General features: G+C 44.2%; 1 protein-coding gene across 3 annotated transcripts in view; it reads left to right on the top strand.

Moving 5' to 3' along the window:
- PHLPP2 (PH domain and leucine rich repeat protein phosphatase 2) overlaps positions 1-15397 on the top strand; it is a 139514-nt gene that overhangs the window by 20610 nt on the left and 103507 nt on the right. For all 3 annotated transcript variants that reach the window (XM_054049065.1, XM_054049064.1, XM_054049063.1), the window contains exon 3: positions 13177-13310. In XM_054049065.1, the coding sequence (XP_053905040.1) occupies positions 13177-13310 (134 nt within the window). The remainder of the gene's footprint in view (positions 1-13176; positions 13311-15397) is intronic.

Here is a 15397-nt window from a genome sequence, read left to right as displayed (position 1 = left end):
AAATGGGACCTAGCCTAGGGACGGGATGCCCCGGTCCCCAAGTTTCAAACCTTGTGACTGTTGCAGGAAACCCATGCCAGTCGGTAATCCCCACAGAAGCTGCTTGAAGTGCTCAGGGGAAACCAACGTTAGTGACGAGTGTTGCATTTGGAAGAGTTTCAGACCACAGACCAAGAAGGAGCAGGACATTCGTCTCCAAGCACTCCTTATGGAGTCGGCCCTTATCCTGGCCTCAGAGCTGACAAGGTTGGACTCTGCTCCTAGCACTGCAGCTTCGGTCTGGAGTGCGCTGCTGACATCGACCGCAGACTGGTGCTGATCCCCATCCCCAGTACCGGCTAAAAAGCAAAGAAAGGCTGGGAGGGAAGGAGAGGACCAGAGGAGAGCAAAGACCCATGAGGGACAGCTTTTCCCCTCCAGATGGAGGTCAGGCCCCGCCTCCTGCTGAGCGGCAGAGCCTACTCCAGGACCTGCCTGCCACCCCAGGGAGTTGGCAGAGGCACTTGGCACTTAGTGGTGCCATCATGTCGTGAAAGACATCCTGTCCTTGCCGGTGCTGCCCATGCTGGCTACGACCGTACCCCGTTGAAGGGGTAAAGCTGCCTTAAGACCCTTCCAATGGTCCCCATCAGTACAGCACTGCTCCTCACTGCAGGAGATGCCCCGTCAAAGCTTGCCTGAGTAATGGCACGAGCCTGTGGACATGGACCGACTGGCCTGCTGGAGTTCCCAGTGTCAGTCCATTGACTCCAGGCAGCGTTCCTCAGGTTCGAGGTAGTGATCGCCAGTGGGCTGGCGCTGACCCATAGAGGCACGGCACCAGTCTTCAGACCCCAGTGCTGGGAGCACCCGAGTCGCTTGCCCAGAGCATGGCACTGCTCTGCGGGGTGGAGACACTGGTCCCTGGAGCCATGCCACTGATCACCAGACCCCCAGTACGGCTTACTGCGGGCATGTTGACTCTGTCCGACTCATCGGTCGATCCACTCATGTTCCCGAAGCATAAGACTTAGATCGTCGGGGTTCTGTTGCAGATCCTCTGGACGATGACAACGGTCACCGAGATTGCGGCACTGTGAGCCCATCACCCTCTTACAGATCATCAGCAGAGGCTCGGGGCCAGGGTTGACAGGATTGGGGTAGACAGGCGGCCTCGGTATTGGCCTGGTCCCCCAGATATGTATCCCCCTCCTCGGGCTCCGACAGCGAGGAGGAGATCCTGCGGGCCAGGGCCAACCATCAGGGGCATTGGCATTCCCCACTGGGCCATGGAGTCAGAGCGGGCTCCCCAGGTCCAGCCAGCCTCGCATGAGGCTCCGATGACAGAGGCGGCGGATTTGGCAGACCCACCCATACCTGCCTCCTCATTGTCTTCACCTGATGAGGCGATAGTGAGATCTTCTCACCCAGGTCCCCAGGACGATGCTAAGGCTCACCAGGAGCTCTTAAAGAGGGTTGCCTCCAACTTGGGGCTGGAGCCCTCGGACTTTTTGTTCCACGTACTCAGCGCGGCAACCCCAGCCAGGGTGGCATTGCCTGTGCACGAAGGGGTGGCAAAAATCACCAAGGCCCTGTGGCATACACCTTCCTCACTGCCATCCATCTCCAAGTGGGCAGAGCGGAAATACTACATTCCCAGCAAGGGGTATGAGTATCTTTATACCCACCCTGCCCCAAATTCACTGCTTGTGTCGGCAGCCAATGAGTGTGACAGACAGGGCCACCCGGGTTCTATGCCAAAGAAAGAGCCTTCGCTTCGGAGCCACCGTATATGGTATTCTACAAGAAGGTCCAGCTGGGCCCCATCCGGCTTTTCTGCCTAAGGCGGTGGTCCCTTTTCATGTCAACCAGGATATCTTCCTCCCGGTTTTCTGTCCAAAGCCACACTTGACCAGTGAGGAGAGGTGGCTGCACGTTCTGGATGTCTGGTGCACCCTGCTATTCTACCTGGAGTGCACCAAGCAGGTTGACCCAGCTCTTTATCACGACTGCTGATAGGATGAAGGACTTTCTGATGTCCTTTCAGAGAATTTCAAATTGGATCACCACCTTCATCTGTACTTGTTATGAGTTGGCGCATGCTGTATCTCCACCAATAGTAAAGGCTCATTCGACTAGGGCTTAGGAGTCTTCGGTTGCCTTCCTGGTGCACGTCCCTATCTAGGACATCTGCTGGGCTGCGACATGGTCTTTGGTACACATGTTCACGATGCATTACGCAGTCACCCAGCAAGCCAGAGATGATGCTGGATTTAGCAAAGCTGTCTTGTATGATGCTATCTGCCTGAATTCCTATCTGCCTCTGGTGGTACTGCTTGGGAATCACTTACAATGGAATGGACGTGAGCAAGCGCTCGAAGAAGAAAAGACCGTTACTGTTTCGTAACAGGTGTTCTTCGAGATGTGTTGCTCCTGTCCATTCCAAGACCCACCCTCCTTCCCCACAGTTGGAGTTTCCGGCAAGATGGAACTGAGGGTTGGAGGGAGCCAGTGGCGCCCCTTACGGTGCATATGCGCGCTACTCCAGAGGACACCAGAGCCTGTCCCCTACGAATACCACTGAGGGAAAAACTTCCTGTGCATGTGGTGAGCACACACACCTGCAATGGAATGGACATGAGGAACACATCTTGAAAGAACACCAGTTACTTTTTTGTAACTGTCTTTTTCTGAAGGAGAAGCCAAATTCACTTGTACCTAGAGTTTTGTTCATTTAGGGATGTCCCTTATTTGAATTGAGATTTTTGATATTTTATTTGTTTGGATCATTTTGTGCACTATTGAAGATTTAAACCTAGTTACATTTGTTATGTATAAAATAATATAGTCTGACCCGATGTATATACGTACACTCTCAAACCTGTCATTTCAAAAGAGCTAATTTTCTAAAGCTGAAAATGATTAGGAGCTGAATTGAATGGGAGGAAAAAGTTAAACAGAATTGTGAATGATGATTGGGAGTTGTTTAAGAGAACTTTTCTAGATGCCCCAAATCCTCACAATTCTGCAATCAATAAAGCAGGCTTTGTCAGTTTAAAAAAGATCTCCTGGTAAAGAAGTGAAGTGAAAGCAGTAATAAAAAACTTGAACAAAAATGAAAATCTAACAAATGGAAAGAGAGGGAAGCTGATAGTAGTGATTGTATATTAAGCCATGAAGTATAGACACTTTATAAGAGAAGTCAAATGTATTAATGAAAAATAATTGGCCAGTAGGAAAATGTTTACGGCAGAAAGGGATCTAGGGGTTATAGTGGACCACAAGCTAAATATGAGTCAACAATGTGATGCTGTTGCCAAAAAAGCAAACATGATTCTGGGATGCGTTAACAGGTGTATTGTGAGCAAGACACAAGAAGTCATTCTTCCGCTCTACTCTGCGCTGGTTAGGCCTCAACTGGAGTATTGTGTCCAGTTCTGGGCACCGAATTTCAAGAAAGATGTGGAGAAATTGGAGAGAGTCCAGAGAAGAGCAACAAGAATGATTAAAGGTCTAGAGAACATGACCTATGAAGGAAGGCTGAAAGAATTGGGTTTGTTTAGTTTGGAAAAGAGAAGACTGAGAGGGGACATGTTAGCAGTTTTCAGGTATCTAAAAGGGTGTCATGAGGAGGAGGGAGAACACTTGTTCATCTTAGCCTCTAAGGATAGAACAAGAAGCAATGAGCTTAAACTGCAGCAAGGGAGGTTTAGGTTGGACATTAGGAAAAAGTTCCTATCTGTCAGGGTGGTTAAACACTGGAATAAACTGCCTAGGGCAGCGTTTCCCAAACTTTTTTGGCCACGGAACACTTTTTAGCCTATTACGGAACACTTACAATATTATTTTGTAGTTGTTTGGTTTTCAAATAAAAAATTGTGTTATTTATGCTCAAATACATTTTATTTTATAAAAGAAAGCAAAAATACAAATTTAAAATAACTTGAACTAACAATTTCTAACTGAAAAGCGCGTATAAAGTAGTACAAAAATCAAGTGCAAGAGTCAAAATTAAAAACCGTGTTCTGCTTAAAAAAAAGCTGTTTTTATATATACACAAACACCAAACAAATTAGATTTTTACTAGGAAAATCTATTTTTATAAACAAATACAAATTTGGATTTAATGGGATTGGTGTTTCTGCGTTTTTCTATCACAAATTTGCTTAGTATTAGGAATAATGCTGGAAAGTTGAATCCTCATGTCAGGCTCAGCATCAAGTCTATTCCTATATTTGGCTTTTGTTGCAGCATAATATGAAAATCCCGTTGCACACAAATAAGTTGTAGCAGAAGGAACACTCGAATTGCACGTTTAGCCACATTAGGGTACTCTTCTATTAGGCTGCTCCAAAAATTATTCAGCGGAAGCTCCTTAAACTTTTGTTTCAAATCAGATTCAGAAATTAAGTTAATTAGGCTTTCATAATCGTGTGCAGTAAAACTGACTGGTTTGGCTGTAATTACAAACGGATTTTGAACCCAAGCATTATCATCAGTAGTTGTAGGAAAATATTCTAATAAAGAGGCCTGCAAGTCACGTAAGTGCTGTAAAATGGTGCTGGAAACTTCTTCATGGACTGTAGAATTATGTACTGTAGGGAAGCAGTCAAATCTATTCTGTTCTACACGAGATGCCCAGAATTCCAGTTTCTTTTTTAATGACTAAATTTTATCCATTGTAGTAAAAAGGGTCACATTCTTTCCGTGCAGCGACAGATTAATTTCATTTAATTTTGCAAAAATATCTGCAAGATACACAAGTCTCAATAGCAATGAGGAATTTATCAGACAGTCATTAATTTTTTGTCCTGAATTATCTAAAGTGAAGAATACCAGTAGTTCACTACGAAGCTCAAAAAGCCTCACAAGCACTTTTCCTCTGGATAGCCACCTCACTTCCATATGTAAAAGAAGTGCTTTGAGCTGACTACCCATTTCCTCACACAAAATTTTAAATAACCTGGATTGAAGTGGTCGAGATTTGACAAAATTGATAATTTGTACTGCTTCATCAAGCACAATTTTCAGATATGCTGGTATTTTTTTTTTTTTAACTGCAAGTGCTTGTCTGTGTAGAACACAGTGGCTCTTAGTGCTTTCTTGTGCCACACTTATGATTCATGTTACAGCTCCCTTCATCTTCCCGATCATTGCCCGAGCACCGTCAGTATACATCTGTGACAGTGCTGCCCGTGAGCCAGCTGAGGTCACGCAATCAGGGTGACCTGCAAACCAAACGGGGCAGACAAACCCCAAAAGCTGGTGGTTATTCCAATACTTAGATTTACCAAGCCAGCACAAAACAGCTTCTGTAGTACCTCACTGGTTACTCAGAAGTCCAAACAACGCAGTTCCCCTAAAGTACCCAGCCTCAGGCCTCTGTCCAGACACACCTGTCAGATATGATGATGATTACTGAAAATCTTATCTCATCATATTAAAGAAAAGGTTCTTCCAATCCCAAAGGATCAGCCACATACCCAGGTTCAATTATAACTTGGATCTTACCCAAAATACACACTATAGTCAATTCTTATTAACTAAACTAAAATTTATTAAAAAAGAAAAGAGAGAGTGTTGGTTAAAAGATCAATATACATATAGACTTGAATTCAGTTCTTGAGGTTCAGATACATATGAGAGATGAGTTTGTAGTTGCCAAAAGTCCTTTTAGATATAGTCCATAGGTTATAGATCAATGTCCATATTCAGGGTGGCTCCAGTCAATAACTGGGGATCTCAATCCTTGTGGCTTAAGGTTTCCCCCTCTTGAAACCCAAAGCAGATCTGAGATGAAGTAGGATCGTGTCCCAGGGTTCTTATACATTTCCAGCAGCCTTTCATCCTGAGAAAACAATAAGCTTAACTCTCCTTCCAAACATCCTGACAATTAGCACAGGGTAATTTATCCATTAAACAGTTCAGATACAGGTTACCGCAACCGTCAAAGAGACATATAGACAATAATACTATTTCATTCAAGTATCATCATAAATGTTAATATTCCTTTTTTGATCTTTGAATTAAAGTTATAGCAATAGACAAGACTTGTTTGCTTACATCACAAGACTTGAGCAAACATCTACCCTTGAGATCTCTAACAATGCAGACTTGCATTTCAAAGCTCTATTCATTTACATATCTTCCTAACCAGTCCTTAAGGTTCACCCGTGGGTCAGGTCAGTCTGAGTTAATTAACTCTTTCTGGCTCTGTCATCTTTCAATGAGATATTCTATTACACTCATAACATCACAACATCAATACATTTTCCCCAACTAATTTCATGCTTTCTGATAAAATTGTTGATATAGTTGAATATTTCTTCTTCAGTTGTGTTGCTTTGCAGAGATTCACATAAGAGCAGGTCCTCTTCAATAATAATAAATCTGTATCGGACAAATACTAGTAGCACAGCAAGTCCTGAAACGTCAGTGGGCTCATCTAGCTACAATGAATATTCATGGGAAATTTTCAGTCTGCAAACTGGCTCTTTTTCTATGTCATCGGCAAGATCTTTAATAGGGCATGCAACAGTATTATTTGACAACTGTACAGCATCAATTTTTTTACCAGACTGCTCACTCAACATGCACGTTACAATATCTTTCGCGCAAGGCTTGTTAAGTGTTTCTCCAATAGCGTGAGCTTCTCCGGCAAGTGCTATACGGTAACTTACTCGATAAGATGCCTCTGTTGCACTTTTGTTGTCTGTTTTAGCAATTTTAATCATCGAAAGTTTACAATTTCCAAGTGAGTCACACTTCCTCTTGAAAAAACTTACATCTTTGTCTTTGTATTCAGCATGCTTGGTTTCCAAATGCCTACGAAGTTTAGCAGGAGCCAATGAACTGTTTGCTAGTATTTTGTTGCACACGATGCGCTGCGCATCAGGAACATCTTTATTTTCAATACACGTAAAACCAGAAGACAAATAACTTTCATCATACTTTTGTTTCAGTCTTTTAACACCTGTTTCTTCTTGTTTTTTTGATATACTTTGGTGGAAATTCTTTCATCTTGGATAACTCACTAGTACTAACAGATTTTTTGGCAACAAAAGACTGCGATTGTTCATCCTCTTTGAAGTGTCGCAATATTTTGCCTGTTTATTTCCACCACAGTTGGAGTACCAGAAGAACTTGCTTTTCATTTCAAAGTTCCTTCTTTTAGCCACAAATCCATGGTGAGTAGGTTTAGTCAGTGATGAGCTGCTAAAATCTTAGCAACTGGTTCCCTATAAAAAGTTCTGATTTAAGGGATGTGCCACAGTATGTATTTTTTGTACCAATAGGGTTACCATATGTCCGTATTTTTCCAAAAGGCGATTTAAGAACCAAAAAGCCTGACATGTCTGGGAAAATACGGATGTATGTTAACCCTACCTAAAGTTCTTTTTTTAAAAAGATGGGCCTGAACTAGAAATTAGCTCCGTTTCACATGTGTGGGTCCCTGCCACTCCCTGGGGGTGGTGTGCACATGTGTGGGTCCCAGCTGCTCCCTGCCCCCCTCATTGAAGCAGGTGTGCAGGGTTACTGCTCTGGGAACTGCAGGGCACCAGTGGACATGGGGCTGACTGGTGGTAGGGTCTGGCTGCAGGCAGGGCAGGAGGTGCGGGGCTGGCTGGAGATGGGGGTATGGGGCGGGCTGGCTGGCTTCGGGCAGGGCCATAGGGGTGTGTGGCAGGGATTGGCAGGGCTGGAGACAGGAGTGCGGAACTGGCTGGCTTCAGGTAGGGGCGTGCGGCAGGGGCTGGCTGCGGGCAGGGGGTGCGGGGCTGGATGCAGGCAGGGCAGGAGGTGCAGGGCTGGCTGGAGACAGGGGTGTGTGGGGGGCTGGCTGGCTTCGGGCAGGGCCGCAGGGGGGTGCAGCAGGGGCTGGCTGCGGGCAGGGTGGCGGTTACTTACTAGGAGAGCGTCTTGGAGCAGGACGCAGCCCAGGCCTAGCAGAGCAGCCAGGGACCCACCAGGCAGCAGCGGGAGCCCCAGGGCCAGAGGTCCGAGGAGCAGCAGCAGCAACAGAGCCAGGAGGCGGCCCACATGGCTCCTGCAGTGCAGCGCCCCCGGTGGCTGGAGGAGGAATTACACACTTCCCGGCCGGAGCCCATCAAAGCCGCAGCTCCCCCTCCTCACAGGGAAGCTAGTTAACAAGCGGTTCTAAAACCACTTCAAAATTTAACAGCCGGTTCATGCGAACCGGTGCGAACTGGCTCCAGCTCACCACTGGGTTTAGTAACAATATTTAGAAATACTGATTTTTGTCAAATTTTGTCACAAATATTTATATTGTTTTGAGCAAAGCTAGTTTAGTTGTGCTTATCGCACACACGGTAAAGACCCACAGGTTTGAATGTGTTGAGTGAATGTTATATTCAGCATGGTGTAAAGAGAACGGTGTGTGCATACTGCTGCCGTGCACGCAGCCTCGAGCGGAAGGGATACGACGTCACTAACTGAAACGTGCTCAAAAGGGGTAGATGTCAACATGCGTGCCACGTTCTCTTTACGCCATGATATTCAATATGAGATCTATCAATAACCGGAAAGAGAGTTTTATATTAAATTATAGTCATTCAAAAAGAGTTGTAAACTACACTTTAATTTTTTTTTAATTTTAAATTTGGCATATTTGAAGACCCTTTTTTAAAATTATGATTCTTTCACAGAACACCTATTCACATTGTGCGGAACACCGGTGTTCCGTGGAACACAGTTTGGGAAACACTGGCTTAGGGAGGTTGTGGAATCTCCATCTCTAGAGATATTTAAGAGTAGGTTAGATAAATGTCTATCAGGGATAATCTAGACAGTATTTGGTCCTGCCATGAGGGCAGGGGACTGGACTCGATGACCTCTCGAGGCCCTTCCAGCCCTAGAATCTATGAATCTATATCAGGAACATAAGAAATTATAGCAGTGGTATCTATTAATAGACAGGGACAATAAAATTGTTAATGTTGCAGAAAAGATGTGTTAAATGTTTGTTCTGTATTTGGGACAAAGCCGGATGACATATTCAATTTACAGCAATAATGAAATACTTTATATTCCCACATATGTTAAATGATTGTAGTACAATTAATGCCAGTTATCATGATTTTATGGAAAATAGGTCTCGTCAAACAAACTTGATCATGTTTTTTGATGAGATTAAAAGTTATCACATTTCTTTTGTCAACATAACATACTTTGGTAAGGCATTGTATTATATAACATTATGAATAATTACTGCTATACAAAATGTAACATATTAAATGGATCAAAAACTGGCTAAATGATAGATCTTGAAAAGTAATTGAGTGGCTGTCCCATTTACAATGGGGGATTTCTTAGTGGGGTCCCACAGGGATGTAATGATTGTGACCCAATTCTATTCAATATATTTATCAATGATCTGGAAGTAAATGTAAAATCATTGCTGGTAAAATTTGCAGATGACACCAAAAGTTGGTGGATGCTAAATAAGGATAGGTCAGCCATACAGTGCTCTCAGGATTGCTTGATAAATGGGGTTTATTTGTATAACAAGTTTTAATATACTTAAATACAATGTCATACATCTAGGAACCAAGAATGTAGGTCAAGCTTATAAGATGGAGAACTGTGGAGTTTGGAAAGGAGTCACTCAGAAAAGGACTTAGCCTGGTCTACACTGGGTGTGTGTGTGTGTGTTGATGTAAGATACGCAACTTCAGCTACAGGAATACCGTAGCTGAAGTCGACATATCTTATTCCGACTTCCCATTCTCATGGCGCGGGATCGATGGCTGCGGCTCCCCCGTCGACTCCGCTACCGCCGCTCGCTCAGGTGGAGTTCCGGAGTCGACGGGGAGTGCGTTCGGGGATCAATATATCGCATCTTAACGAGACGCAATATATTGATTTCCGATTTATCGGCGGGTAGTCTGGACGTACCCTTAGAGTCCTAATGGAAAACCAACTCAACATGAGCGCATAGTGCATTGTGTTGGCTAAGCAGGGGAATGTTGAGTAGAAGTAAGGAATTGGTATTACCTTGGTATACAGCATTGGTGAGACCATTCCTGGAACATACTGTCCTTTTCTGGTGTTCACACTTCAACAAGGATGTTGAGTAATTGGAAAGCGTTCAGAAAAGTGGTATAAGAATGATTTGAGGTTTGGTAAATCCATTTTACATTGAAAGACTAAAGAAGCTTAATTTGTTCATTTTAAGAAAAAAGATTTGAGTCCACTTAAACATGGTCTTTAAATACATACATAGGGAGAAGATTTCTTATAGTAGATGGCTCTTTAAGTTGGCAGACAAAGGGTATGTCTACACTACAAAATTAGGTCGATTTTATAGAAGTCGATTTTTTAGAAATCAATTTTATACAGTCGATCATGTGTCCCCCACTAAGCGCATTAAGTCGGCGGAGTGTGTCCACAGTACCAAGGCTAGCATCGACTTTCGGAGTGTTGCACTGTGGGTAGCTATCCCACAGTTCCCAGAGTCTACGCTGCCCATTGGAATTCTGGGTTGAGCTCCCAATGCCTGCTGGGGCAAAAAAATTGTCACGAGTGGTTTGGGGTACATGTCATCAGACCCCCTTCCCTCCCTCCTTCCGTGAAAGCAACGGCAAACAATTGTTTCTCGCCTTTTTTCCTGGGTTACCTGTGCAGACAACATACCATGGCAAGCATGGCGCCCGCTCAGCTCACCGTCACCGTACGTCTCCTGGGTGCTGCTGGCAGACGCAGTACTGCATTGCTACACAGCAGCAGCTCCTTGCCTTCGTAGCAGCAGACAGTGCAGTATGACTGCTAGCTGTTGTCGTCGTCTCCTGGGTGCTCCTGGCTGACCGGGCAGACATGGATGCTCCTGGCAGACCTCAATGAGGTCGGTCGGGGCACCTGGACATAAATGGGAATGACTCCAGGTCATTCTCTTCTTTAAGTTTCATCTCATGGAGATTCAGTCCAGCCTGGAATATCATGTGAGCTGGAGGCTTCTGCCTCAGGCTACTCTCCCAGCCGGCAGCACCGTGCGGTCGCACCTACCCTAGCCTACCCCTTGCTCCCATGGCTCATGAAGCCTGGACAGTAGTAAGGAGCAGTTCAACTATAGGCTGAGCAAGTGCAGAATGGTGGTAGAATGTGCATTTGGACATTTAAAAGCTCGCTGGCGCAGTTTACTGACTCGGTTAGACCTCAGTGAAACCAATATTCCCATCGTTATTACCGCTTGCTGTGTGCTCCACAATATCTGTGAGAGTAAGGGGGTGACGTTTATGGCGGGGTGGGAGGTTGAGGGAAATTGCCTGGCCGCTGATTACGCGCAGCCAGACACCAGGGCGGTTGGAAGACCACAGCAGGGCGCGCTGCGCATCAGAGAAGCTTTGAAAACCAGTTTCATGACTGGCCAGGCTACGGTGTGAAAGTTCTGTTTGTTTCTCCTTGATGAAAACCCGCCCCCTTGGTTCACTCTGCTTCCCTGTAAGCCAACGCCCTCCCCTCCCCCCCTTTGATCACTGCTTGCAGAGGCAATAAAGTCATTGTTGTTTCAAATTCATGCATTCTTTATTAATTCGTCACACAAATGGGGGGATAACTGCCAAAGTAGCCCGGGAGGGGTAGGGGAAGAGGGAAGCACCGGGTGGTGTGGTGGAGGAGGGAAGGACAAGGCCACACTGCACTTCAAAACTTATTGAATGCCAGCTTTCTGTTGCTTGGGCAGTCCTCTGGGGTGGAGTGAAGTTCCTATAGTACGGATTCCTCTCCCCATACAGCGATCAGATCCAATACCTCCCGTTTGGTCCATGCTGGAGCTCTTTTGCGATTCTGGGACTCCATGGTCACCTCTGCTGATGAGATCTGCATGATCACTCTGAGCTCGCCACGCTGGCCAAACAGGAAATGAAATTCAAAAGTTCGCGGGGCTTTTCCTGTCTACTTGGCCAGTGCATCTGAGTTGAGAGCGCTGTCCAGAGCGGTCACAATGGAGCACTCTGGGATAACTCCCAGAGGCCAATACTATCAAATTGCATCTATGCTACCCCAAATTCGACCCAGCAAGGTCGATTTCAGCGCTAAGTCTCTCGTCGGGGAGGAGTACAGAAATCAATTTTAAGAGCCCTTTAAGTCGACAAAAATGGCTTCGTTGTGTGGACGGGTGCAGGGTTAAATTGATCTAACGCTGCTAAATTCGACCTAAACTCATAATGTAGACCAGGGCTAAGTCACAACAGGATCCAAAGGGTGGAAGTTAAAGCTAGATAAATTCAGATTAGAAATGAGAATTTTTAAAAGTTAAGATGATTAATAATTTCAACAGCTTATCTAGGGACGTGATGGATACTTCATCATTTGCAGCCTTTAGATCATGATTGGTCTCTTTCTGAAAGAGATGCTCTAGCTCAATCAGAAGTTATGGGCTTGTTGCAGAAATTACCATGTGAAATTCTCTAGTCTGTTATGTACGAGGTGAGATTAAATGATCATAATGATCCCTTCTGGCCTTAAAATCCACGAAGCTTGTCGTTTTAGAGAGACATCTTGCACCCCCTCCCCCCTTTTATCTTTATTCAAATTTAGTTCTAGCGTAGTTCCTGGTGCCTGTTGTAGTTATGGGATGTTTTTTCTTTGGGAACATCCCTCAAGCTCTCTGCTCTCTAGGAGGGAGAATTCTGCATGGATGTGGGATCGTTCAAGAAGGGGGAATGACTTATCTTGTCACTCTAATTCTCTGAAGAAACCTTCTCATAGGATTCTCTCTCATGTGCTCTCCTGCCAGCTGTATTTGGAAGGGAACTTTCTTGAAATGGGGTTTCTTTCATTTTTGTACATATGCTTCAAAAAGACTAAGTTTTAAATCCTTTTTGATTTGTGACATGCTGCTCTTTTTCCCCCATGGTATCTCTGCTTTTTGCTCAGCCAGAAACTGTCTGAAAGATATGAATTTGCAATCATTAGAATCCTAGATGGTGCATGATCACCAGGGTGTGTCTTGTGTGACCTCCTGTCCTTCGTGATCAAAAGGTTTAGTACTTGAAGTGTTCATCTTTCTCAAACTAGGGATCACAGGCCCCTGGAATGAGTCCTTGTCAGATGATATCTTCAGAGAAGCAGACCAAGTCGTTGCTTTTTTTTTGCACTGTAACTGTCATTTAAAAAAAAAAAAGTTAATTCTTTCACGTCCATACTAAACTCATTTCTTCTTGTGGATTGTGTTACTAGGAGGCTGGAGCCCACAGAGAAACCCCTTCAAATTGTGTACGAGTACTTGGCTGGGCTCGGCTTTGAGGATCTTGTGAGAATACAGGAAGAGGCAGCAAACTCTGATCTCAGCTGCATGATTCGCTTTTACAATGGTAAGAATTTGCATATAACAGATCACATCAGACACCTAACATGTATCACTGGATACTGCTTTTAGAAATAAGCTGCCAAGGTTACTAAGAGAAACATTTTACAAATCAGATCTTTTGTTCTCTCAAGAGAGCATTTGTTACATGGTTGTGGGATGAAACAGACTCCTAGGGAGTGATGTTTTGGCTTACATAAGAACATAAGAAAGGCCATACTGGGTCAGACTAAAGGTCCATCTAGCCCAGTATCCTGTCTACCGACAGTGGCCAATGTCAGGTGCCCCAGAGGGAGTGAACCTAACAGGCAATGATCAAGTGATCTCTCTCCTGCCATCCATCTCCATCCTCTGACAGACAGAGGCTAGGGACACCATTCCTTACCCATCCTGGCTAATAGCCATTAATGGACTTAACCACCATGAATTTATCCAGTTCTCTTTTAAACTCTGTTATAGTCCTAGCCTTCACAACCTTCTCAGGTAAGGAGTTCCACAAGTTGACTGTGCGCTGCGTGAAGAAGAACTTCCTTGTATTTGTTTTAAATCTGCTGCCTATTAATTTCATTTGATGACCCCTAGTTCTTGTATTATGGGAATAAGTAAATAACTTTTCCTTATCCACTTTCTCCACGTCACTCATGATTTTATATACCTCTATCATATCCCCCCTTAGTCTCCTCTTTTCCAAGCTGAAGAGTCCTAGCCTCTTTAATCTCTCCTCGTATGGGACCCGTACCAAGCCCTTAATCATTTTAGTTGCCCTTTTCTGAACCTTTTCTAGTGCCAGTATATCTTTTTTGAGATGAGGAGACCATATCTGTATGCAGTATTCGAGATGAGGGCGTACCATCGACTTATATAAGGGCAATAATATATTCTCAGTCTTATTCTCTATCTCCTTTTTAATGATTCCTAACATCCTGTTTGCTTTTTTGACCACCTCTGCACACTGCGTGGACATCTTCAGAGAATTATCCACGATGACTTATATCTTTATCTTTAATATTTGTATTACCACAAAGCTCTACTGCACAAAGTGTTAAACATTTGAAGATGCAATTCCTGCCCTGAAGAGATGCAGTAAAATACTTGTTTATAATTTTAAAAAGTGCTCTCTGACCCCTAAGTCTTCATTAGTCAGCTGATATAAGTGAATCACAGAGGTGAGTCTCGAGAGCTTTGGAGGAATGGATATGATGGCCTTATGGATCATTTGGGGAAGGTGTTGCATGCCAATAAAGGTTAGCATGGAAGAAGACCTAGTAGTGTTCATAGAATCATAGGACTGGAAGGGACTTTGAGAGGTCATCTAGTCCAGTCCCCTGCACTCATGGCAGGACTAAGTATTATCTAGACCATCCCTGATGGGTGTTTGTCTAACCTGTGCTTAAAAATCTCCAGTGACAGAGATTTCACAACCTCCCTAGGCAATTTATTCCAGTGCTTAGCCACCCTGAGAGTTAGGAAGTTTTTCCTAATGTCCAACCTAAACCTCCCTTGCTGCAAGTTAAGCCCATTGCTGCTTGTCCTATCCTCAGAGGTTAAGAAGAACAATTTTTCTCCCTTCTCCTTGTAACAACCTTTTATGTACTTGAAAACTGTTATCATGTCCCCTGTCTTCTCTTTTCCAGACTAAACAAACCCATTTTTTTCAATTTTCCCTCATAGGTCATGTTTTCGAAACCTTTAATAATTTTTGTTGCTCTTCTCTAGATTTTCTCCAATTTGTCCACATTTTTCCTGAAATGTGACACCCAGAACTGGACACAATACTCCAGTTGAGGCCTAATTAAAGCGGAGTAGAGCGGAAGAATTACTTCTCATGTCTTGCTTACATCCTGCTAATACATCCCAGAATGATGTTTGCTTTTTTGGCAACAGTGTTACACTGTTTCATGTTAGAAGCTGCCAAATAGGCGGAAGAGACTGGCTTGATTGGTTGAATAGGAAGACGGAGGGGTGAAGCATTAGGAGATGGTAGGTGCAGAAGAAGAAGAGAATGAGGGAAACTGTTAAAATTAAAGGGTTACTTGATTTTCTAATGCATTAACTGCTTCTCCTTTTGATGTGTTTCAGGGAAAGTTTAAAATG

Source organism: Malaclemys terrapin, chromosome 14, assembly GCF_027887155.1.
Source record: "Malaclemys terrapin pileata isolate rMalTer1 chromosome 14, rMalTer1.hap1, whole genome shotgun sequence".
NCBI lineage: Eukaryota > Metazoa > Chordata > Testudines > Emydidae > Malaclemys > Malaclemys terrapin.
Note: the sequence above shows the minus strand (reverse complement) of the source record. Positions and strands in the feature narration are given on the sequence as shown.